We start from the raw sequence: 24,468 nt of genomic DNA, 5'->3' as shown, positions 1-24,468 counted from the left end.
TTTTAATGAATAAATATAAAATATAAATATAAAATAAATATTTAAAAACATTTGGGGGCCTGCTCCTCCAATAGAACTATTCAAATGTCATCATTTATAACTAAATATATATATATTTTTTTTCATTATATTGCTGCCTGTGTTTGTGAGTTTGTAGATTTTTTTTATTATTTTCATTTTTTTATAAAAAAGTATAAATAGGCCTATGTTCGCTTGTAAACACTAGATTTTTTTTATTATTAAATACTTTATTAAATAATGAACCTCTTGACAATTTCTAGCCTTCCAGCAATATATGTATATTTTTTTAGGTTTATGGAACTTTTAATATATTATACAAATTTGTGCATTTTAATAAGGCGATGTTTGTGTGAAGTCATGGTACAGAAATGTTTTGTATGCATATTCAGCAAAGTTTTGATTCAATATTTTTTTTTTTCACCCTGTTCACCTGTGTTTGCTCCCCTTGAATGTTCTTCTGTTCTCAGGAAGATGCAATATGATGTATGTCCTGTTGCTCTGCTGGTCTAATGAAAGGTGAGTTCTTCAGGCCCGAGTCACATTTGCCTCCTCGCGCCGCTGCGCTGGGGGCACAGACAACAATCCCAGGATTCTGTGTGCTTTTGTCCGGATATAAAAGACACAAAGCGGGGGTCAGACGCTGAGCTCTGGAATTTAGATGAAAGACGTGGTCTGCTGCGGCAGGTGGGGATGCTTAGCTTTAATCAAAAGATGATTGCTTTTGTTTGGCTGCTGTTTGACTTTGTGTTTTTCAGTCTTGTGCTTCAGGTCAGACATGGCATGTCTTTTTAGGTGCTCCGTTCTGAGATGTGACTCCAGTTCGACAGGTGAACCCGGGATCAATGTTGCAATTTCAAATTTCATTTCTTTTTCCCATGCACACTGTACAAAATGCTTGTGATTTTTTATTTTAGAAAAAATGCTACAGTAAAAACCTGATCATTTGTTTAATTAATTGTACATTACCCGACCATACTCAGAGAGAGTAGTTAAAAAGAAGCATGTCATTTTAAAGTAAAATATTGTTCAGTAAAACAGAAAAAGAAAAGAGTAAACACATGGAAAATATGAAGTTTTGCAGTGAAAATTATTGTTACTCCAGTCTTCAGTGTCACACGATCCTTCAGAAATCATTCTAATATACTGATTTCACGAGTTCACACTTACATATATTTAGCACGAGTTACGTAATGCGTATTTGGCGAGTATGGTAATACGTAGTTGGCGTGCTGTCCTGGGGAAGGGCTCTGAGCTCGGGAATGGCCCGAACCCAGAGTATCCCCCCGTGGTATGGTGAGAACTTAGTGATATTGGTGGAGAAGGGGTGGTGGAGGGATGCTGATAGACCGTCAAATGAGTGGAGGCATGTCAGCTGTATTTATGTCCGTGAGTTGATTGACTTGATTGCGTACCACTTGTGTTTAATTAGGCTAAGTATCTGACGTGCTCCTCCCGAACTTTGTTAATAAAACATCATTTGCTGCTAAAGAAACATTTCTGATTATCAATGTTAAAAAACAGCTCTGCTGCTTCATATGTTTTTTGTGGAAACTGTTTTATTTTTCAGGATTCTTTGATGAATAGAAAGTTCAAAAGAACAGCATTCATTTGAAACGAAATTTTGTTGTAACATAAATGTCTTTCACTTGAATTTAATGCATCATTGCTGAATAAAAGTATAAAGTCCTTTAAAAAAAATTGCACGAGTGCAGCTTTTGTGCACGCATTATCATACTCGAAATTGAAAGAGAAAATCCAGGCAAGACATATGGTTTTTATCACACCCATGAGATTTTCTGCTTGTAATTGCTAGTGATCATCAAGTGCTTTTAAGGGAAGTGACATTTTCATAATGGACAAAAAGCATATATTGTTTTGTTTTGATCTGTTATATATGCATGCACATATAGTACTTGTATGCCTTGATTTGATTTGGAGTTCACAGGTGAATGCGTGTTTCTTTTCCCATGACCCCCAGATCTTCATCTAAGGGCTCCATATCCCTGACTGAATATCCAGTGAGGCCTCTCTAGATCCCAGCAGATGCTCATGTCTCTAGTCCTCTCGATCCAGGGCTCTCAGGTCCAACAGGCTTAGCTATAGATCTGCTCCAGGTGAACAATACATTCTTTATTGTTACAAAATTTTAAAAAAGCATCTATACAGACAATTCACTGCAGTTTCCAGCTGAAATAAACACTAGTAGCAGTAAAATGGCAACAACTTTTATTCTTTTTCGCACAAATTATTATTATGGGGGCAGATACATACTTATTTCCTTTGCACAATACTATGTTATGACCTCAAAATGCATTTTTCCCATGATTTGTAAACTAATACATTTTGGAGTTTGCATCACAGCTCCATTTCTTTTGGCACTTTTATTTTTAATAGTGCAATATCATTTTGCAGAAAATGTGACCATAGGCACATTTTTCCAATGAGTCTGGGTTGGGATTCCTCTAACTGCCCTTACCGAAGCTTCTGCAGAATGGAGAAAGAAGAAAAGACTTGCCCACAGGTCAGTCTCCTCTTACAATAGCATTTGTGAAGCTCCAACCTGAACTCTGTAAAGCTTTCGCAAAAGTAGTAGATTTCAATCCAAATTCTCTCTGTGCCAAAAGCCTCTGAGTTCCTTCATTTCGGAGCTTCCCGAGTTCCCGACCCCAAGCCCATCTCCACCTTGAGCTCACGTGAGACAAGGGCCCCCGTCTTATCAAACGGGCTTTTGTTTTCCGTGACTTGGCCCGGGTCTCTGTGGATGAGAGATGCAGTTAATACCCAGGGAACTGGCCCTAATCGGCCAGCGCTATTACTGTGGCCAATATCAGAAGGGATGACAGACTTATTGATTCCAGAGCCGCAGGTGGACACAGGTGACTTCCCCCCTCCACGGCCTCGGGTTTGATCTCCGCTCGGCTGGGCAGGAACAGCTCCGTCTCACCTGCGCCGTGGCATGCAGGGTCCATCTCAGACCATTAGCTCCAGAACTGAGCTTAAGCCCTCAATTGGGCCTGATGACTCCTGAGTGTACAGCTGATTGAGACGCTACCACAGTCTGAGGATTGTCTGCTCGACGTGTCTCTACAAAAGATCAAATTCTTCTGTATGTGAGGATTTAAAGGTGCACTCTGCAATTTTGTGCTATTTTTTTTTTTTTTAAGTTACAAAAAAAGCAAAAGAACCGTGTATGTGATTCACTAAACAACATAAAACTTAATCAGTAAAAGTAAAAAACAAATCGGAACCATGCTCAAAAACCATGGCCATCAACAATAATCATCACTTTTGTAATTATGGTATTAAAAAAGGTATAAAAAGATTTTAGTTAAAAAAAAAAAAAGATCTGCTAACTGTAAATTAATTTACAGTGAAAATGTCTTTTAAAGAAAAAAAATTAAAATTGTGAAATTTAGTATTTAGTATGAGAAACATGTAATAGTGAAAATTTAAATTTGATATGTCAAGGGAATACATTATTTTTACAGTACGTTTAATGTTTTATGCTGAAAAAGATACAGTGGAAGCAATGGATTCCATGTTTGCATGAGATTATGGGATAGATGTGATGTCTGGCAACTTATGTTCTTGCTTTTCTCAAAAAATCAATACAAATACGAAAAATCAATTAAAAATCTATCTTCAGTGTGAAGCAGCAGTTAGTAAACAAACATCATGCATCCAGACTGACATCTTTAACAAACCTGACTGACTTTATTTGAGGGAGAGAAGTAAATAATGTGCATTTATAAGTTGTATAATGACTTTTACCCAGTATAATTGACTATTGTCCCATTTCCAACATACAATAGGCCATACTAGTCAAATGTTGGGTCACACATACTCTTTTTTTGGCTTAAACATTAAAATAAAGTCATCCAAATAATATCAAAGCAAAAAGAGTGACCATGAAAATGTAGAACATGTGGAACAAATGCAATCTATCTGAGCTTTTTCTTTGTCTAGATTCCAGGTCTGCTCACTGCAGACATTCATCAACCAACTTTATGAACTTGTACAATATTACTCTCTTCAAAAAGTGTTTTATTTATTTGTTTGTTTGGAAATTCATACATAGGCACAATAATGTCTACAAAACTCATTTCAGACATTTAAGTGAAAGCCTTTAGATCAAAACATCACGAGAAACATGCATTCAGTCAAGTTTCTCCATATAGCTGCGATAGTTTAATGCATCTTGCATCACTTCGCGTTAACCTTTAGTTACAATGTTTTAAGAAATAAAACAAAGAAAATTTATTCAGCAGTTTTCTTTTCAAATATGAAACACGTAGAGCATGCACTAGAAAGTAGATGACAGCTTCGTGAGGCACAGGTGTTTCTGATCAAATCACTGTGCAACAGTGCCATATTAGCACATGAACGCTCCATAAGAGGTGTTAGTGACTGAGTTCTGGTAAGCGAAGCAAACATAAGGATCAGTAGGATCTAGCGTGAGCAGTTTGGGCGAGTGTGCACGCTAAGTGTTGGCAAGGTCTCTCTTGAGCTATGCCATGTTTTGTGCTTCACTCGCTGTCTGTCATAACGGGTGAGATTGCTGGTAGGAATATAATCATACACCATTGTGCTTCCCCGAGATCTATAATGGAAGCCCATTGAGCATTCTGTCAACGCTGGCCCTGATAGTGTGTCCATCAAAACATTGATTCAGTAGGATATGTAATGGCACATTGATTTTCTGCTGAAGGTGAGGAGTGATGGACAGAAGCCCGTTCATTTTTCCCGCATGACTCAATCAAACCTCTGGACAATCATTCTTAGAGTTGAGGGAAGAGATTTTATTGTTTAATGGCTATTGAGCTTCAGAGAAGGTTAAAGTTGGTATAATATTAATCTTTAAAGCAACTTTGACAGTCGAGAGACAGCATCTTTCCCAGAGAAGTTCTTTATTGCTCATCAGGAGGATTAATTGAAACATCAACTTTGTCCTATAGATGTTTCTCCTAAATTTCCGTAGCAGAAATAAAAACACAAGTAAATGGTTAATATACAGTAAAAGTAGTTATAAATTAGTTATATATGTATACAGTATATATATAATTTTAAGTTAACATTTATTTCAATTATCATTATTATATCATATATCATATATATATATATATATATACACACTCACTGGCCACTTTATTAGGTACACCTTGCTAGTACCGGGTTGGACCCCCTTTTGCCTTCAAAACTGCCATTTGAGTAAAGTGAACTCATTGTCATGTTCAAGAAACCAGTCTGAGTATGGCAAGCCGTTTTGACTTTTATTCATTCTCAGGATATGAATTCTTGATATCAACAATTCAGTTTTTACTAGTTAAGATGTTAATTCTTGATATCAGAAATTAGATTTCTACTAGTAACAATGTTAATTCTTGATATCAACAATTCAGTTTTCGCCAGTTAAAATGCTAATTCTTGATATCAAGAATTAAATTGTTGATATCTGTAATTGTATTTTCACTAGTTAAATGTCACCATAGGCTGCCATTCAAAATCAGTTGTTGATATCAAGATTTAATATCTTACTAGTTGAAATTCCAATTTCACATATCAGAAATACAATTCTTACTAGTAAAAATGTCTATTCTTGATATCAACAATTTAATTCTTGAGTGACAATTCAATTGTTGATATCAAGAATTAACATCTTAACTAATAAAAACTGAATTGTTGATATCAAGAACTCATATCCTGAGAATGAATAAAAGTCTAAACGGCTTGCCATAGTCTGAGATGATTTGAGCTTTGTGACATGGTGCATTATTTATTTAAAATGTAAATAATTAAAGCTAAAATAACTATTAAAATAATAAATAAAAACTAATAAATAAAAATAAAAATAATTAAAAATTGCAACAACAACAAAAAAAACCACAAAAAATTTAAGAAATTTGTATATATGGGGTAAAAAGGGTAAAAAAAATAAAATTGACAAGCACGAGGTCTTCATTTGTTCATCTCACTGTTGTCTAAGAGAAAACTTTGCCTTATCATGCAAATGATAGAAGCCATTTCACAAAGCTTATGGCAGTAGTTATATGAACATAGGCTATCTGTTGACATATGTCAAATTAATAAATAGTCACCTTTGTCCTCATTTCAGAAAGATTCAGTATAGTGGAATCAGTAATATTCAGCGCTTCTGATAGCATTATCAGGTGACTCAATCGTTCTATATCTGAAAACTAAATGAGTTCAGATACACTCTGACAGCTGGGAGATTTTATTAGACACGTAGGCTATATTTCACAAGAACTGCAGTGATGTTGAAAGTTAGAATGGACAGAGTTGTTTATATTAGTCTCGCCATATTATATAAAAAACAGTTTAATGGAGCATTAACAAAGCCTTTTTATGTGTAGCAAACTTCATCTGCTGACATATCCAAATATATTTTTAGTTTCAATCACTCCTCAAACTCCTATACTTAGATAGACAGATGAAATGATAGCCAGAAACCCCAGTCTGGCCCAGCTGGAGAATGTGGGTCCTCTGATGTTTGCAGAAGAAGAACGACTGATCAAGCGTTCAGAGACGCGACAAAGACTCTCTTCATCACACAGAACTACTACAACAACAGTCTCTTTGATAGCAGGGATATTTCAAACTGCTATTTCAATTCAAATTAAACAGATTCAATTCAATTGAACTCATCACACATTCAAGGATCTGCTTTCCTTTTACATTTAAAATACAGCTCTATGAAGGTAATTTGATTGATGCCATAAAGATTTGCATGCACAAGTAAGCGTAAATGTGTAAATGTAAGCGTAAATTAAAGTTGCATGCGCAAGAGAAGCTTTGTAAAGGTGTAAAGGTTTTATCAGCAAGAGCTGATAAAATGTAAAAACTGTAAGTCGCTTTGGTAAAAGCGTTTGCTAAATGCATGAATGTAAATGTAATATTATATTGTAATTTTGATGAGAATTAAAGAAGGCTCTAGCCTAATACATGCATAATTGATGGTTCAATTTTTTTTTTTTACAAAAATTTGGTTCAATAATATTTTTTTCTTTAACGTTGTAATTTAAGGAGACTTTACAAAATATTACTAAAATATTTATCTCTAACTTATTCATCATTTATCATGTGTAATACCATCGTGTAACCACTAGATGACTGTTTAGCTCTCTCACATAAACATGGCTGTGTGGCTGGGAACTGTGGATTCCCACATAATTAATTACTTGAATTTGGATATATGTTTAGACATGATTAAATACATATTTATCAAAGTTTTTGCATTAGTCAAATCTGGACACAAAGAAAGCATTTTGCTTCTTCATATAATAGCTTGATCGGTCACATGAAAGTAATCAGAATCAATACTGAAATTTCAATACAATTGAGTGTTAAAAACCATAAACTGAGACATGGTTTGATAAATTCAGATTTAAGTAGCTTTATTGGCATAGCAACAAAAAAAGGTTTTTACAAAGTGTAGCACTCTGATACCATAGTGTAACATAATTGTAATGATAAAGTTCAACATCAGTGCTGTAATCAGATTATTAAATTTCAATGTAAAGCAAAACCAAACCAAATAATTTTAACACCAGCTCGTAATTCAGTATGAACCCATGGTAGTCTAACGACTTATAAAATATCATGTTTTAATTCAGTTGGTATTTATTTATTTTTACTGTATGCTCATTTTTTTGAGCCAGACTGCCTGTTGCTGTAGTTCTGCGTTTATCCTATAGCGCCACCTGCTGGGCTTCTTTTTTAAATACATCAAATTATTAAAACCACAGCAATCTACAAAACCTGAAGAAAATGTCTGAACATGTTAAAAATGATTTAAATAACACCATAAGGCTTGTTGTGGTTGATATCTCAAATATATTTTATTTGATTTTATTATTTAATTTAATTTCTCGCTCCTCATTTGTGTTTATATATTTATTTTAATGCAATTTATTTTAAGTTTTGCCTATTGCAGTTTATTTCTCGCTCCTATTTTGTGTTATTTTCTTTTTTTAGTATTAATTTTGTTATTTTATTTTATCACACTTCTGTGTCACTGTTTTTGTTGTCAATCTGGCACCCAGCGGAAAGTAGGCGTGTTTGTTTACATTTCTTCCTGCGCCACGCGACTGTGCGTGATGACGTTAGCTGTACGTAGCGCTCTGGCTCTCGGAAGAGAGGAGGCAAGTTAGCTTTCAGAAAACCGGACTGAAATGATGCAAAAAACGGTAAGACGGTATTTGTTATTATATCGCGAGTGAGGCAGAAAACTGTACTTATATTTACGCGTCTGCTTCATGAACAACAATGTCTCTGTCGTCTGTTAACATCCATAAAGTCTCTTGATATGCTAGCTAGCAGTATAGCAGGTTAGCCTGGTCTCTGATATACTGAGCTGTGAATTTTGACAGTTAACTAGTTTACAAGATATAAGTTGTTTCCACCGAATATCAATATAGATCTGTTTTTAAGATTTTATTTCCATGTGGAAGATTTTACCGCCGGAAATGATGTTATTGTGGTTTTTGCAGTCTTAGTGCTCATTTGCATCTCACCATATGTCGCCATAGAAACCACAGTTAATAATTATCATAATACATCTAATACAGTTAATACTAATCTCCATAAAGTACAGTTGACCTCCTGCAGTCAGTAAAAAGCTTTCACAATATTTCTGATATTTACTATATAGGGACTGTGTTAGTATTTGTAATAATATGGTACATTTTTGCGGTCGAGCTTATGCAAATTATTATTATTATAATGATTTAATTAATTACCTGATAAGATTCCTTAAAGGCTGATGACCTATTAAATGGAATGAATGATGTGTAGTATGTAATTAAGGTTATTGTTGTTATTTAGCTTCGCAGTTCTGTTTGGATTTGATTATTTTAGGACTTTATAGGATTTTATACTGAACCAGCTTAATAGCAAAACTGTTTTTATTATTATTATTAATTTTTTTTTTGTACAAAAGTAACAAAATGTGCTTAAAATCAAACTTTGAGAACCGCGAACTAAATAAGCTTAATAATTCAATGGAGTATATTTACATAACTTTATTGCATAAACAACAGCAGACGTGTGATTTTCCTACTTAACACGTAGATAACACCGGGATAAATATTTTATAGTAATATTTTCTATTACAAATATTTGACCAGACACTTATTTATTTTGCTATCCTGATGGCACTGTCATTTGCAAACTTTTTAAACTCAGACATTGAAATTTCTTGACATTAATGTGAATCGGATGAGCTAAGCAATGCCATGAACGGAGTATCTATTTACACTAACTCCCCCCACCATCGTGTGATTGGGACTGTCAACATTATAAAAAACGGCTATAAATCATCGCAGGGCTCGCAAAATGTCAAAATCCCTGGTAGCCCTTCGGGCAGGTACTCTTCAGATTTTGGTAGCCCGAAAATTAATTTAACTATATAGTAAATCAGATAGGAGTCTAATCGTCAATCAAAAATATTTTCAGTACACAAATATCAAAAATATGAAGGAATGAATTTGATTTCACTATTTTCAAGGTATCTGCAGATTTATAGAGCTGCACAAGTAAAATGAACACAGTATGAGCGGGGTTGGACAATGTCTATGGTAACATACATGATTTACAGTTCAGATAAAGGTTTTCACAAAAACAAAAATCTTATACAACAGCATTTCAGCCGTAGACCATTTTTACGAAAAGGGATAAATCAAGCATATAAATTATATTGAATTAAAATGAGATTTTTAGAAGGCACATTAACTTCAACTGTATATATTGTTAAGAAACAATATATACAAAAAAAAGAATAGGTTTAAAATACTGGCATGTGGTTCTTAATTTCTTTATTAATTCACTATTTGTAAACTGATGTGTACTGTTCATTTCTTAGAAATACCAATAGCTTTTGTATTAAAGTCGTGACGTATTGTCAAGTATGGTGACCCATACTCGAAATTGGTGCTCTGCGTTTAACCCATCCAAGTGCACACACACAGCAGTGAGTAGTGAACAAATGCACACACACACACACACACACACACACACACCGTGAACACACACCCGGAGCAGTGGGCAGCCATGCTGCGGCGCCCGGGGAGCAATTGGGGGTTCGGTGCCTTGCTCAAGGGCACCTCAGTCGTGGTATTGAGGGTGGAGAGAGCGCTGGACATTCACTCCCCCCACCTACAATTCCTGCCGGCCCGAGACTCGAACCCACAACCTTTAGATTACGAGTCCGACTCTCTAACCATTAGGCCACGACTTCCCTTCCCTTTATTACATTAAAACTAATGTAATAAAAAAAAATGTAATAAAAAAAATCGAGAATCGAATCGAATCAGGACATCTGAATCGATACTAGGGCTGGGTATTGTGACCAATTCTGCGATTCGATTCGATTCTTATTTTTATGGTTTCGATTCGATTCGATTTCGATTCGATATCGATTAGCTATCAATATTTCATTTAAAATGTTAGTTTTGCAGACATGGGATCCATATTTTGATATAAATGCTGGTAACTGAAACTCTCCTACTTAAGTTTATTACTGAAATACACATCTACATTAATAATAGGGTGCACACAGTTGTTTTTTTTAGTGGAGCAATTCGAAAGATGGTGACACCTTCAGGACGAGAGGTGAATATTCATATCCTCTTACGTGAAGCATTTCCCGAATCAATATCGTTGCGTTAAACTGAAGATCGATTAAAATCGGAGAATCGATATTTTTTACCCAGCCCTAATCGATACCCAGCCCTATTTGTAGCAATAGCCAACAATACATTGTATGGGTCAAAATTATACATTTTTCTTTTATGCCAAAAATCATTAGGGTATTAAGTAAAGATCATGTTCCATGAAGATATTTTGTAAATTTCCTACCGTAACTATATCCAAACTTATTTTCTGATTAGTAATATGAATAGCTAAAGACTTAATTTGGACAATTTTAAAGGCGATTTTCCAGATTCCAGATTTTCAAATAGGCCTAGTTGTATTTCAGCCAAATAGTGTCCAAACCTAACAAACCACACATCAATGGAAAGCTTATTTATTCAGCTTTCATATGGTGTATACATTTCAAAATCTGACCCTTATGACTGGTTTTGTGGTTCAGGGTCACATATTAATGTTTGTTATATTACACAGTGATATATTAGAGTTTGAACAGACAGTGAAGCTTATTTATTTTGCTTTCCAATTATGTAATCATTTGCATTTTGTAATTTGCATGTGTAGCATTGGTTTTTGATCTTTTGTACTGTTTAGTATAGATGATTTTGACTAGCACGCTAATCTACCCTGCCTTTTTTTCAGAGTGTTTAGATACTACATAACCATGGAGACTGATGCAAAATCCTTCCACGTGGACTTCCCGGATTTTTCCTGCTCGCTCCTGAAGAAGCTGAACCAGCAGCGGCAGAGAGGGCAGCTGTGTGATCTCATCGTGTCCATCGGCGGCCATCAGTTTCGCGCCCACCGCGCGGTGCTGGCCGCCAGCTCTCCGTACTTTTGCGATCAGGTGCTGCTGAAGAACAGCGCCCGCGTGGTGTTGCCGGACGTCATGCATCCGTGCGTTTTCGAGCAGCTCCTGTTGTCGTGCTACACCGGAGGGCTTTCGGTGCCAAGCGGAGAGGTGGTTTCCTTCTTAACAGCCGCGAGCTTCCTGCAGATGTGGCACGTGGTGGACAAATGCACTGAGCTTCTGGAAGTAGGGAAGAAAAACCGGATCGACCATGGATCGTCTCCAAAATGTGATGGTTATGCCACTGATAATGAGGACTCTGGTCAGACTGCAGGTCAAGGAGAAGATCTAGCCGATCTAGATCCTGCTTTAGGTCCAGGGACGTTAGAAAGCGCCGGTTGTTCGTCTCCAGATGATCCAAGCAGCGAGAATGGCTCGGATGCAACTGAAAACCAGTGCTCTAGACGGGCCTATGTGCCGCCGAGCATAATGGGACACAGAAAGAAGGTGCAGATAAAATCAGAAAGGCAGAGTCGAGATGCTTGCGGCGGCTTGTTTGGCGCCGAACACGCCGTAAACGATTCAGACGAAAACTCTCACAATCCAAACATAGCAGAGGATTGTTTCAGTGAGAAACTGGTGGAGTGCTTGGATCGGGATTGCTCTTATGAAGAGCCGTTAGACTTCTACGGGACCTCCATGGGGGGCTTTTCGCAAGCCTCGGACGAGCTTTCCAACCCACCGTCCAGGGATAAACTTCAGCTCGAAGGAGGTGCTGTTGTTTCTAAAGATGAGACGTCGGTCGACGGTGGCTTAAAGGAGCAGACCTCTCACTCAGGCTTCGCTTCAGTGGTTTACAAGCTCTATCCGTGCCAGTGTGGCAAAAGTTTCACGCACAAAAGCCAGAGGGACCGGCACATGAGCATGCATCTGGGTCTGAGGCCGTTCAGTTGTGCCGTTTGCGGCAAAAGCTTCAAAATGAAGCATCACCTGGTGGGCCACATGAAGATCCACACGGGCATTAAACCCTACGAGTGCAGCCTGTGCTCCAAACGCTTCATGTGGAGAGACAGCTTCAACCGACATACCTCCACGTGCGCAAAGGCCCATCAGACCCGACGGGCCTCCCAGATCTGCTAGTGCTCCCGCAGGAACCTTGTAGGAACGTTTGAGAAACCTCAGCATAGAAGCATCCTTTACCTGAATGCCAAACTTGCCACTGTATACAGCAGGATTATTTTAAACAAGCACCTCAATTTTGAACAGAGGCCTTCTGTTCAGTTCATTTGTTCAGGTGTAAAGTACCGGTCAAAAGTTTGGAATAATTAAATGTTTTTAGAAGAAGTTTCTTATGCTGCTCACCAAGGATGTTTATTTCTCAAAAATACAGTAAAAGCAGTAATATTGTGGAAGATTATTTCATTTAAAAAACTGTTTGAATATGTTTTAAAATGTAATTTATTTCTGTGATTAAATCTGTATTTTCAGCATCATTTCTCCAGTCTTCAGTGTCACATGATCTTCAGAAATCATTCTAATATACTGATTTACTGCTCAAGAAACATTTATTACTATTATCAATGTTGAAAACAGATGTGCTGCTCCATATTTTAGTAAAAACTGTAATATATTACATTAAGAAAGATTTTTTTAAATTGAAATGAATACTTTTATTCAACAAGGATGCATTAAATTGATCAAAAGAGACAGTAAAGATGTTTATAATGTTACAGAAGATTTCTGTTTCAAATAAATGCTTTGAACTTTCCGTTCATTAAAGAATCCGGAAAAAAATGCAATATGGTTTCCACAAAAATTAAAAACAACATTGATAACAACACTTTAATAATTGACAATAATTGGTCAGCCAATCAGTATATTAGAATGATTTCTGAAGATCATGTGACACTGAAGACTGCAGTAATGATGCTGAAAATACAGCTTTGTATCATAAGAACACATTTCTGTTTTTTAAAAATACATTACAATAGAAAACGGTTGTTAAAAATTGTAATGCTATTTCATAATATTACTGTTTTACTGTATTTTTAATTAAATAATGCAGCCTTGGTGAGCAGAAGAGACTTCTTTAAGACAACATTTAAAATCATGAGTTATTTCAAACTTTCGATCTAGTCAACATGAAGTCAAAATAGACTTTTCTTAATAGATGTTGTTGTAGTAAAATGCCGTTTCATGTTGACTTCAATGTTGACTTCATTCTAATGTCTCAGAATGATATCTGAAGGAAAAAATATGACCACATTTGACACAAGAGCCTTGAATGCTGTCATAATATTCAGGTTTAAAAGCTCACTAAGCGCTTTGGAGTTTTAACAAGGTTTATCTTATGTAAATAGAAATATTCCCCGATGCAGCATTATGCTGGATTTCATTTGCTTTAGTTGAGCTGGATTCAGTGTTTGGCATCAACTCTATTGCCGATCTCTGTAGCCAGAGCGTTTCCAATAGGATTTCACAGAGAACGGCGCTTGTTTCAGCTGCTAATCTGTTCTAATCCGTTTTATGCTCTAAAAGTCAACAGATTTATTAGGAGGATTTTGAAAGTGAAATAAAATCTTACATACTGCTGCATTAAAGCATTGCCATTTTCATCTCCTTCTGCAAACAGTGTTCTTGTAGGTGTCAAATGTTTTATAATGTGCCATAATTGTAAAATATTATAAATGTCATCTCTATATGGGCGAATCTTATGAAAAACATGTCCAAGTCATATCACACGCGCGCACAAAATATTTTGCATAAAGATATTGAACCTTATTCAGCACATATATTGTTGTAATTTGTTTGTAATTCTCAGTATTCTAAACGGGGATTCTCATTGTCGTTTTATTACTGTAATACAGTAATAGAGATGAATCCTTTTTATTGTCACATTTGTTTGATATCTTATGATCGTAAAAAGGCTTTATTTTCTTTATGCAAAATATAACTTTATATTGCCATCAATTCGTGTTTTTTTTTTTTTGGGGCTGAAATATGTGACCCTGGACCACAAAACCAGTCATAAGGGTCAAAATTGAGATTTATACATGCATTGATGTATGGTTTGTTAGGATAGAACAATATTTGGCCTGGAATCTGAGGGTGCAAAAAAAAAAACACCTTTAAAGTTGTCCAAATGTAGTTCTTAACAATGCATATTACTAATCAAAAATTTAGTTTTGATATATATACAGTAGGGAATTTACAAAATATCTTCATGGAACATGATCTTCACTTAATATCCTAATGATTTTTGGCATAAAAGAAAAATTGATAATTTTGACCCATGCTATGTATTTTTGGCTATTGCTACAAATATACCCCAGCGACTTAAGACTGGTTTTGTGCTCCAGGGTCACATATGACTATGACATGTTCTTGATATGTTTTTAAAATTCATCTGTATAGTATTGAAGTGGATTTAAGAGAGAAATATCAAAGCACAGCCACCTGTAAATATCAAATACCAGTGAAATGAAACAGAGAACACATCTTTATTGTTTTACTTCACAAAGCCATTTCATGCAAATGTCAAAAGAGCACAAAAAGCAAACTATAAAAAAGTGAAAGGGCTGTAAAACTCTTGTAGAAAAGCAGCTTGGTGTTTACTTGTATTATTTTCTGAATCTAATGTACAGAATGTGCCATGAAAGTAGTCTGTTATTACGGCCTGTTTGTGAATGAACTGATTCAAACCTCGGTTACAACTATACCTCAGATGCTGTGGTATTCAGTAGTTTGAGATGGTGCATGGAATTTAATTAGTGCTTAATTAGAACAAAATGTTAGCTAATTTTATTATAGTTTTAGATCAAATAAATAGGGCTTTTCTTAGAATATTGAATTATTCCTGAAAGTGTTGTAAGCTAGTATAACACTCTAAAGAGCATTTCAAACATGTTGTTTTGGCAGTTGCCAAGTATTGGTAAATTTTAGTATGTAAATATTGTTTGAATTATGTTTTTTATTATGAATGTGCAAATTTCTATATGCCTCAAACAGAACAAACTAGTGACAATCATGTAAGCGGAAACAGAATATGTGTTATCAGTACGGTTAAAAATCATTCTCAAAGTCAATCAGACAGAGAATATTTATGGAAAATTAATTCAGCCATGTATTAAATTATACATCCATTCTTTGTACGTTTTTTTTATTTTATTTTTTCAATAAAAGTTTAAACAATTTAATACATGGTATATGTGTATGTATCTTATAATATAATGGGGTAAAATATATAGAAACTTTTTTTTTTTAATTGTAAACGGTTATATAAAATATAAATATTCTCAAGTGACCAAATTTTCTTAATTGACAGGCACAGCTTTAGGATGTTGGACGGATCACTACCTCAACAGGACTGTCTTGATATCTGGTTATCAGAAACTTTTCTTTCCGGACGGCACCATTTCCCACTTACACTTCTGTTGTGGTTTCTTCTTATAGAAGAACTTTGTGAAACTTTGTGAGATTTGTACAAAAATGTGTTTAGCAATAAATGTTCTATTTGTACTGGAGATCCTGTTTTGTTGCATGAAGAACAATTTATTTTGTGTTTGAGTTGCAATGCAGGGTTTCAGACACTAGGAGGCAGTCTCAACTGACAATTGGTTCAATGCTCACATATTGTAAATTTAAAAACATATTTAATTTAATTTACTTTGATGTTTTATATATACATTATACATATATATACACACACGCGCACACACATATATGTGTGTGTAAGCAAACAACTGAAAGACATAAATATAAATAAATCACATAAATAAAAAAATAGGGGAAAACTTTTGCTTTTATTTTAAAGAGTATCTGGCCTTTTTTTAGATTTGTTAGTATAGTTAAAACTATAATAAGATTTGGTTAAATGTCAGAGTGTTAAGTTACAGAGGAAGACATCCCTGTTGCTCAGATGCACCTGCGCGTCCACTTCAAATTCACATAGACGCGGTGCTTCAGCGCGATTGGCTAGCGCTCCGTGGTGGGCGGGGTTGAGTGGCGGTTTAACGCGTGTGATTGGGCAGTTGACCTGTCCGTTAGATCAAAGGAACCTACCTGACACTTCCTGCCCATGAATGTTTCGCTTGTTTTGGCAGTGAGTGTGATATCTGTACATCTCTCGCAAATGTCTTTACATTTATAAACATATAATATAGCTCTGACGCTCTGGAATAATAACCTGACGTGCTGTATTGGATTAGATGCGCAGTTGAGCTCGTTTATTGGATGACTGGAGGCAAAACATGATTGTTTCTTCTCATTGATCAGTGCGCAGATATAAGGTAGGCGAACCAGATTTTGATTTGATTGATTTTATGGATGGGTCGATGGAGTATTGATTAGGAACAGTCTGTGCACGTCATTCATTAAGAAGGGTTAGTAAAGGTGAAAGGTTAATTTACAGCCCTGCGCGCGCGTGACCGTGTTCCATGTTGCGAGTTGCGCGTATGATCAGGCGTGCGCGCGCACGAGACTCAAAATCCTGAGAGACAGCAGCTCGTTTGGTGTGGCAATTATAATGAAATATTTAGTTTTTTAATATGACATTTTTGATTATTTATAACGTCAGTTAAATAGTAAGTATTTGTATATGGTGTGGTATTATTGGCTTTTATTGTAATATATCTGAAAGTACAATGCCACTGTTTTAACTTTTGATATTTCTTAAGGAGGGTATTTATTTTATGGATTTTTATTGTAAATATTTGTTGCTGTGCTTAATAATAATTATATATATATATATATGTGTGTGTGTGTGTGTGTGTGTGTGTAATGGAAATAAAAAGTAAATAAATATTTTACATGTTTTTATAAGAATGTAGTTAATACATTCTCCAATAATAATAGTAATAATAATAATTATATATACAGTGCCCTCCATAAGTACTGGAACAGTAAAGACAAAATTGCTCTGTTGGCTGTGGAGTCAAGACATTTGCAAATATGATTAAAAGATGAATATGAGACAAAACTACAGAATGTCACATTTTATTATTAGCCGTTTCAACACATACATGCTTTACCAAATAACCAAAGAACAGCACTTTTAGAGTTCATCCCACTCATTGATGTGAGCATAAGTATTGGGACAGTTGAACATAAGGCAGATATAAAAGATTAAAAGCTATTATTTAGTTGCAGATCCCTTGCACACAATCACAGCAGTGAGTCTGTGACCCATAGACATCACCAGACTCTTGGTCTCCTTTGAAATACTTTTCCCAGCCTTTAATGCAGCCAATTCCAATTGTTGCTTGTTTTGGGGAGTTTCTGCCTTTCCTCTCCTCTTCAGCTGGTGAAATTCATGTTCAATCAGATTTAAATCTGGAGATTGACTTGGGCAATCTAAGACTTTCCATTTCTTTGCTCTTATAAATTCCTTGACTGAACTGGCAGGGTGTTTTGGGTCATTGTCCTGATGCAATATGAAGCACTTCCCAATGAATCTGGTGGCATTTTCTTGAATATTGGTAGGCAAGATGGTTTTGTACCCTTCCAAATTCATTCTGCTACTGTCATCATGCATTAAGTCATCAGTAAAGTTGAGAGGGCCTGTTCCAGAGACAGCCATGCATGCCCATGCCATGACACCACCTCCACCATGCTTTACAGATGAGGCTGTATGCTTGGGATCATTGCAGTTCCCTTTTTTTCTCCACACTTTTGCTTTCCCATCACTTAGATAAAGGTTCATCTTTGTCTCATCGGTCCATAAACACAGCTCCAAAACTCTTCTGGCTCACCTTTGTGCTTTTTTGCAAACTCTAATCTTGTCTTTCTATGTTTGGTGCTGGTCAGAGGTTTGCATCTTGCTGTGTAGCATCTGTAATTCTGTGTCAAAGTCTCCTGAGGACAGTAGATTGTCAGAGCATCACCCCAGCTTTCTGGAAGTTGTTGGTGATTTTACAGACACGTCTTTTAGGATTCATTTTCACAGCTTTTATGATTTGTCTGTCATCAACTACTGTTGTTTTCTCAGCTGATCAGGTCGTTGTTGGTGGTTTCCAAACTCTTGATTTCTCCATGCCCTTTGTTTTTGCTAGAGCTCTAATTGACTTCCTCTTTTCTTTTAGCATCCAAATTGCTTGCTTTTCTCTCAAAGTCAGCTCCCTCATCTTCATCCTGGTTTGTGTGTGTCATCATCGAATGCAGGATTCAGAAAACAGAAGTAATGGATATAACTGATACGACATTCCCTGCTTTTAATATCTGAAGAATTAATGCAACAGAACACAGCTGATCACTTAGAAAGACCTGTGAGGCAACTGCTCCAATACTTATGCTCACATCAGATAGAGGGATGAAACTATAAAAGTGCTGAACGTCTTAGCTGGTAAAACATCTATGTGTTGAATCACCCAATGCCAACAGAGCAATTATGTCTTTACTGTTCCTACACTTATGGAGGGCACTGTGTATATATATATATATATAATTAAAATTGATAAAGTACTAACATAATTATTAATTTAAAATAAATAAAAATATTTGTTGTATATTTTATAAGAAATGTAGTTAATATATGATACAATTTCTAAAATAACAATGTCATTTAAAATACAATTATGTAATTTTTACTCTAATCTATCTATTTAGATATTTTGAATTATGAAATTACTATCGTTATAACATATTTCATAATTTACATATTTCTTTTTCTTATTACATTTCTTTTATTATATTAAACACTTCTGATATTGTTGTATGTTCTCAGATATATTATAATGCCTTTGTTTATATGTGACCCTGGAGCACAAAACCAGTCATAAGTATCACAGGTATATTTGTAGCAATATCCAAAAATACATTGCATGGGTCAAAATTATCTTTTTTTTATACCAAAAATCATTTGGATATTAAGTAAAGATCATGTTCCATGAAGATATTTTGTAAATTTCCTACATTTATATGTCAAAACTTATTTTTTGATTAGTAATATGCATTGCTAAGAACTTAATTTGGTCAATTTTAAAGGTGATTTTTCTCAATATTTAGATTTTTTTTGCACCCTCAGATTCCAGATTTTCAAATAGTTGCATCTCAGCCAAATATTGTCCTATCATAACAAATAGCTTTCAATGGAAAGCTTATTTATTCAGCTTTCAGATGATGTATAAATATCAATAATAATAAAAAGAAATTGACCCTTATGACTGGTTTTGTGGTCCAGGGTCACATATGTTAATAGTTGATGCAAATGCCACATGCCTCTTTGAATTAATATATTTTCAAAACGTATTACAAACAGCGTATGTCTGGTTGGTCTGTTCAAGTGTTCCATTGTACAGATTTAGGCCATTTCAGTATCAAAGCATCTTTTTGTTGTTGAAAAAGGCATTGTTTCCTCAGAAGCTGAGATGCAGTGTCTGTTATACTGTTTGCTATGCAGTTCATGCGCTTGCGGTGCAGGCCATGTGAGATGTGTGTAATTGGTCAGGACGAAACTTGGAGTAACTGAGAAGGAATTCAGAAGCCCAGCTCAATCGAGGTGCTCATTCCTGATGGCAGAGAGCCAGAGCATTCCTCAGTTCAGGAACCGGTGTAGTATTCGTGTGTTGTGGTGTCGGCTACTACGCCACATGAATGCAGGTTTAGTTGACCGGGACAAACATGAATAGCCTTGTCATGAGCAGATGTCATGAATCTTAGTGTTTTATCTAGAAAGGTTCATAATAGTAGCTACACCTACAAAGGCAGATTCTGTCAGTATTTACAGACTCTCATGTTGGTCCAAACCTGTTCTTACATTGAACACAAACATATTTTTCAGAAGTATTTTCATAACTGAAACTAGCGGTTAAGATTGAAAAATTAAAAAAAAAAATAACACCATAAAAGTCATCCACATGCCATGTGCACTTCTAAGTGTTATCAAAATCATTGTACAGTATATATTTTGTAAGCTCCTCTGTTTTGTTTGTGTACAAATGCTTGTGAAAGTGAGTCTCATCTGAGTCAGAAGAATCAGTTTTAAACTAATATGTCAAAGGATTTTAATGTGAGAGGACAACAAGAGATGCTTTTTCACTGGAGGAAGTGTTATGGATTATGGACTCATATTTTCACAAGAAGCATCAGTTTGAAGTTAAAAACATCTTAAAGATGGATTTATTTTTGTCTTAAGATGTTAATTGATGGACTGGAGTGGTGTGTATTACTCAAGGATTATTGTGATGTTTTTATCAGCTGTTTGGACTCTCATTCTGACGGCACCCATTCACTGCAGAGGATTTGTTGTGTAATGTAATGTTAAATTTCTCCAAATCTGATGAAGAAACAAACTGATCTACATCTTGTATGGCCTGAGGCGGAGTACAATTTCAGCAAATGTTCATTTTTGGGTGAACTTTTCCTTGAACTGTGGAATGAAAAACAGGTTGACCGTAAAGTTATTAGCAGTTCCAGCATAAAAAACAGGTGGGAAAAGTAGGATGGAAAAGTATGTGTGCAGTTATGTTAGAGCACATATTTGAGCTCTGTGTCAGTCTGTAGAGTTGCAGTCATGCAGTGGGGGGTAAATGAGGGCGTCCCGGACCCCTGCAGCTGTCTGTACTTCTGACATTACACCAGCATTGATCAGGAAACTTCTACCAGCAGGTCATGTTCACAAGACCGTATTTATATCTCTCACACACGCTCATCACGTAGCACCCGCTGTCATTTCTGAACTTTAACATCTGCATTCACTCCAGTGAGCGTCATTGACAGATATACTTTAAAGCCTGTTTGTTTGCGCTGAACTTCCATGGTGCATAATATCCCAAAAATTATGGTAATGTGTTTTTTCCATTTTGTTTACACATTTGAAGATAGCAAGATATTAAAGGCCTCAGTAAGATATTTCTACAGTGGGAGAAAATGATTTGATCCCCTGCTGATTTTGAACGTTTGCCCACTGACAAAGAAATGATCAGTCTATAATTTTAATGGTAGGTTTATTTGAACAGTGAGAGACAGAATCTCCAGACCTTCATCCCATAGAAATTCTGTGGAGGGAGCTGAAGGCTCGAGTTGCCAAACGTCAGCCTCGAAACCTTAATGACTCGGAGATATTTTATTATAAATTGCAATACTATTTCATAACATTACAGATTTTACTGTACTTTTGATTGAATAAATGCAGTCTCTTTGACCATAAGATACTTAAAAACAAATCTTACAGACCTCATAACGTTTGACCCCAAGCATACTTTAAAAGATTTTTGGTCACACTTTGTTTTAAAGTCCAATTCTCGCTATTTACAAACTATTAAGTACGTCTTTTGCTTCAATAAACTCCTAATTTGCTGCTTATTAATAGTTAGTAAGGTAGTAGTTAAGTTTAGGTGTTCAGCAGGATTAGGGATGCTTTATAAGTTCTAATAAATAGCAAATATGTTAACAAAAGGCATGCTAATAAGCACTTAAGTCCATATAATAAAGTGTTACCGATTTCTTTCTCAAAAACATGCATTTTAAAGAATAAGGTAAACTTAAAACTGCACTTGAGTAAACATACATCAGTAAAACAGCTTGGAACTTAAACAGGAAGTGTAAGTGTTTTGTTGATCTTTCCAGTTTGTGCAGTAAGTCCCTAAAAGCCAGTCTGACCATCTTCTGCTTACAGTACAAACCACAAACTGTCTATATAAACAGTGTTATGGCCTCCTTTGATGAGGATATATGACAGTATAACTGTGTTGAAGACTCATGACCGTGTTTGTTATTTTAAACGAACAAACTCAGGCTGTTTCAGTGCTCATAATTATATAGTGCCATAATAATAGGCCTAATGTTATATAATACACCTCCAGTCTGGATGAGCCCAGAAACTACCAGCAACACCTTTAACAGATGCTGTCTAATTAATGCTTTAAAAAAACATAACTTTGACATGCTAATATGAACAATAATTCAGAGATCAGTGATCAAGAACTGCGTTATCTTACAGCTTTCTGTTGAAAGCGTCAAGTTATTGTATTAATGTAGATTAATATCAGTCAGGCAGATCCTAAATGAATGGTGCAAACTGTCTTCTATCTGTTTTCAAATGTATTTCCAGTTAAATTTGTTAATGTATTAATTTATCAATATTTTTATATTATTATATGAATAATCAATTTAACTAAATTATTTTAAAATATTTTTTATATATAATGTAAATGTAATATAATACTTTTTTTTTTTTTTTTTATTAATTTGTGTGTATAATATTGATTGATCAGCCAGGCAGATCTGTTTGTAGTTCAGGTTGTTAATTTAATAAATTAATTATTAACATTTTAATATTGTTATATTAATAGTATACTAGCATGTTAATATGAAATATTTAATAATTTAATTTAATAAATTATTTTTAAATAATATAAATATTCATTTTATATAAATAGTTAAATATAAATGTATAAATAAAAATGAATGTTTAATTCCTTCCTTCCTCCTCCAGTTCTCTGTTCCCTCTAAATATACTGGCTTTGACCGTTTAAAAATGCATATCAGTGGAGCAGTAGGTTTAGCTATTTGCAGCTTGAATTGATATTTGTCTGTTTTATTTTTGCTCTATGACCCGCTGCGCTCCTATTTTTAGGCATTGAGCCATCAGTTCAAAGGGGAGCCCGTATAGATGAAATTCTCACCTCAGAGCCACATAGCATTAAATATACACAGCATCTGTTATTAAAGTGCAGCTCGAAGTGGGTGAAATATTAGAATCTGACCCAATTATTTCTTTCCATGGCTGTATTTGTGTAGCGGCGAGCATGTGTGCGACATTTGAGACGCGACCACCTGCTCAATTCTGGTTATAATAGCAGCCCTGTTGCTGCCTGTCATAAATGTGACTGTTTTATCATGCTATGAGTTATTTTAAATCTGCAATACTGTTATTTATTCTTTGTTTTTGTAAATTGAAAAAAGTGAAAATATTTATGTGGAATTTGACAGAAACCAAATGATCCGATTATAGCAAATGAATCACTGTAACATCAGAACAAAAACTCTCAGCGTTTGTTTTATCTACACTTGAGACATAAAAAGAAATAAAAGACCCAAAACAGTAAAACTAATTTCCGAGGGGTGAGAACCAGAAAGGTGTAAGTGATATTACACCAACTTTACAGGAGATCCAAAACAAATATTTTACCATAGTTTGGTCTGACTTTGTGTACTGATTTCAATTGTTTATAATACAAAATTGTACACTCATGGATGACAGGACTTATGCCAGTAGAAAGAGCTCATTAAGAGCTTTCATTTGATATATTTGATATTATATGTTCTCATCTGGTGGAATGACCTGCCCAACTCAATCCGAGCAGCCAAAAAATGTCACTTACGCCCTTCTGGTTCTCACCCCTCGTTTTATATTTATGTATATACACTAACATTCAAAGTTTTTGAAAGTGTCTTATGCTCACAAAGGCTGCATATTTCTTTTTGTTGTTGTTGTTGTCAAAAATAGAAACAGTACATATAGTAAATATGGTAAAAACTGAAATTTTGTGAAATATTATTACAATTTAAAACTCTCAAATATTGAAAATGTAATTTATTCCAGTGATCAAAGCTGTATTTTCAGCATCATTACTCCAGTCTTCAGTGTCACATGATCCTTCAGAAATCATTCTAATATACTGATTTGCTGCTCAAGAAACATATCTGATTATTATCAATGTTGAAAACGGTTGTGCTGCTTCATATGTTTGTAGAAATCATCAGATTTTTACAATTCTTTGAATAGCATTTATTTGAAATGGAAATATTCTAAAGATTCTTAAGTGTCTTTTCTGTCACTTTTGATTAATTTAATCCGTCCTTGCTAAATTTAAGTAGAAATTTCTTTAAAAAAAACCCAAACAAATCTTATTGACCCCTATACCTTAAATTCATAAATGTATGTATGTGTATAGTTCAGACTGTCTGATTGTATGAATCTATTTTAAAGCTTTTGAAAACTAGATGACATGAGATGTTGATTGAATTCTTTATTATTGTGCAATTAAACCATT

General features: G+C 35.0%; 2 protein-coding genes across 3 annotated transcripts in view; both read left to right on the top strand.

Moving 5' to 3' along the window:
* Positions 1 to 8,149: 8,149 nt before the first annotated feature.
* Positions 8,150 to 15,015, top strand: LOC306870078 (zinc finger and BTB domain-containing protein 43-like). Its single transcript, XM_079417124.1, has 2 exons — positions 8,150 to 8,225; positions 11,329 to 15,015. Exon 2 carries the CDS (start codon positions 11,351 to 11,353, stop codon positions 12,614 to 12,616), a length of 1,266 nt encoding a protein of 421 aa, XP_079273250.1. The 5' UTR covers positions 8,150 to 8,225; positions 11,329 to 11,350; the 3' UTR covers positions 12,617 to 15,015.
* A 1,500-nt stretch (positions 15,016 to 16,515) lies between these two features.
* Positions 16,516 to 24,468, top strand: part of LOC306870355 (ras-specific guanine nucleotide-releasing factor RalGPS1-like) — a 128,825-nt gene continuing 120,872 nt past the window's right edge. For both annotated transcript variants that reach the window (XM_079417582.1, XM_079417583.1), the window contains exon 1: positions 16,516 to 16,764. The gene's annotated coding sequence lies outside the window, so the exon portion shown is untranslated. The remainder of the gene's footprint in view (positions 16,765 to 24,468) is intronic.

The sequence above is a fragment of the Barbus barbus genome (assembly GCF_936440315.1).
Source record: "Barbus barbus genome assembly, chromosome: 5".
Classification (NCBI taxonomy): Eukaryota; Metazoa; Chordata; class Actinopteri; order Cypriniformes; family Cyprinidae; genus Barbus; species Barbus barbus.
This window is presented reverse-complemented; position numbering and strand designations above follow the sequence as displayed.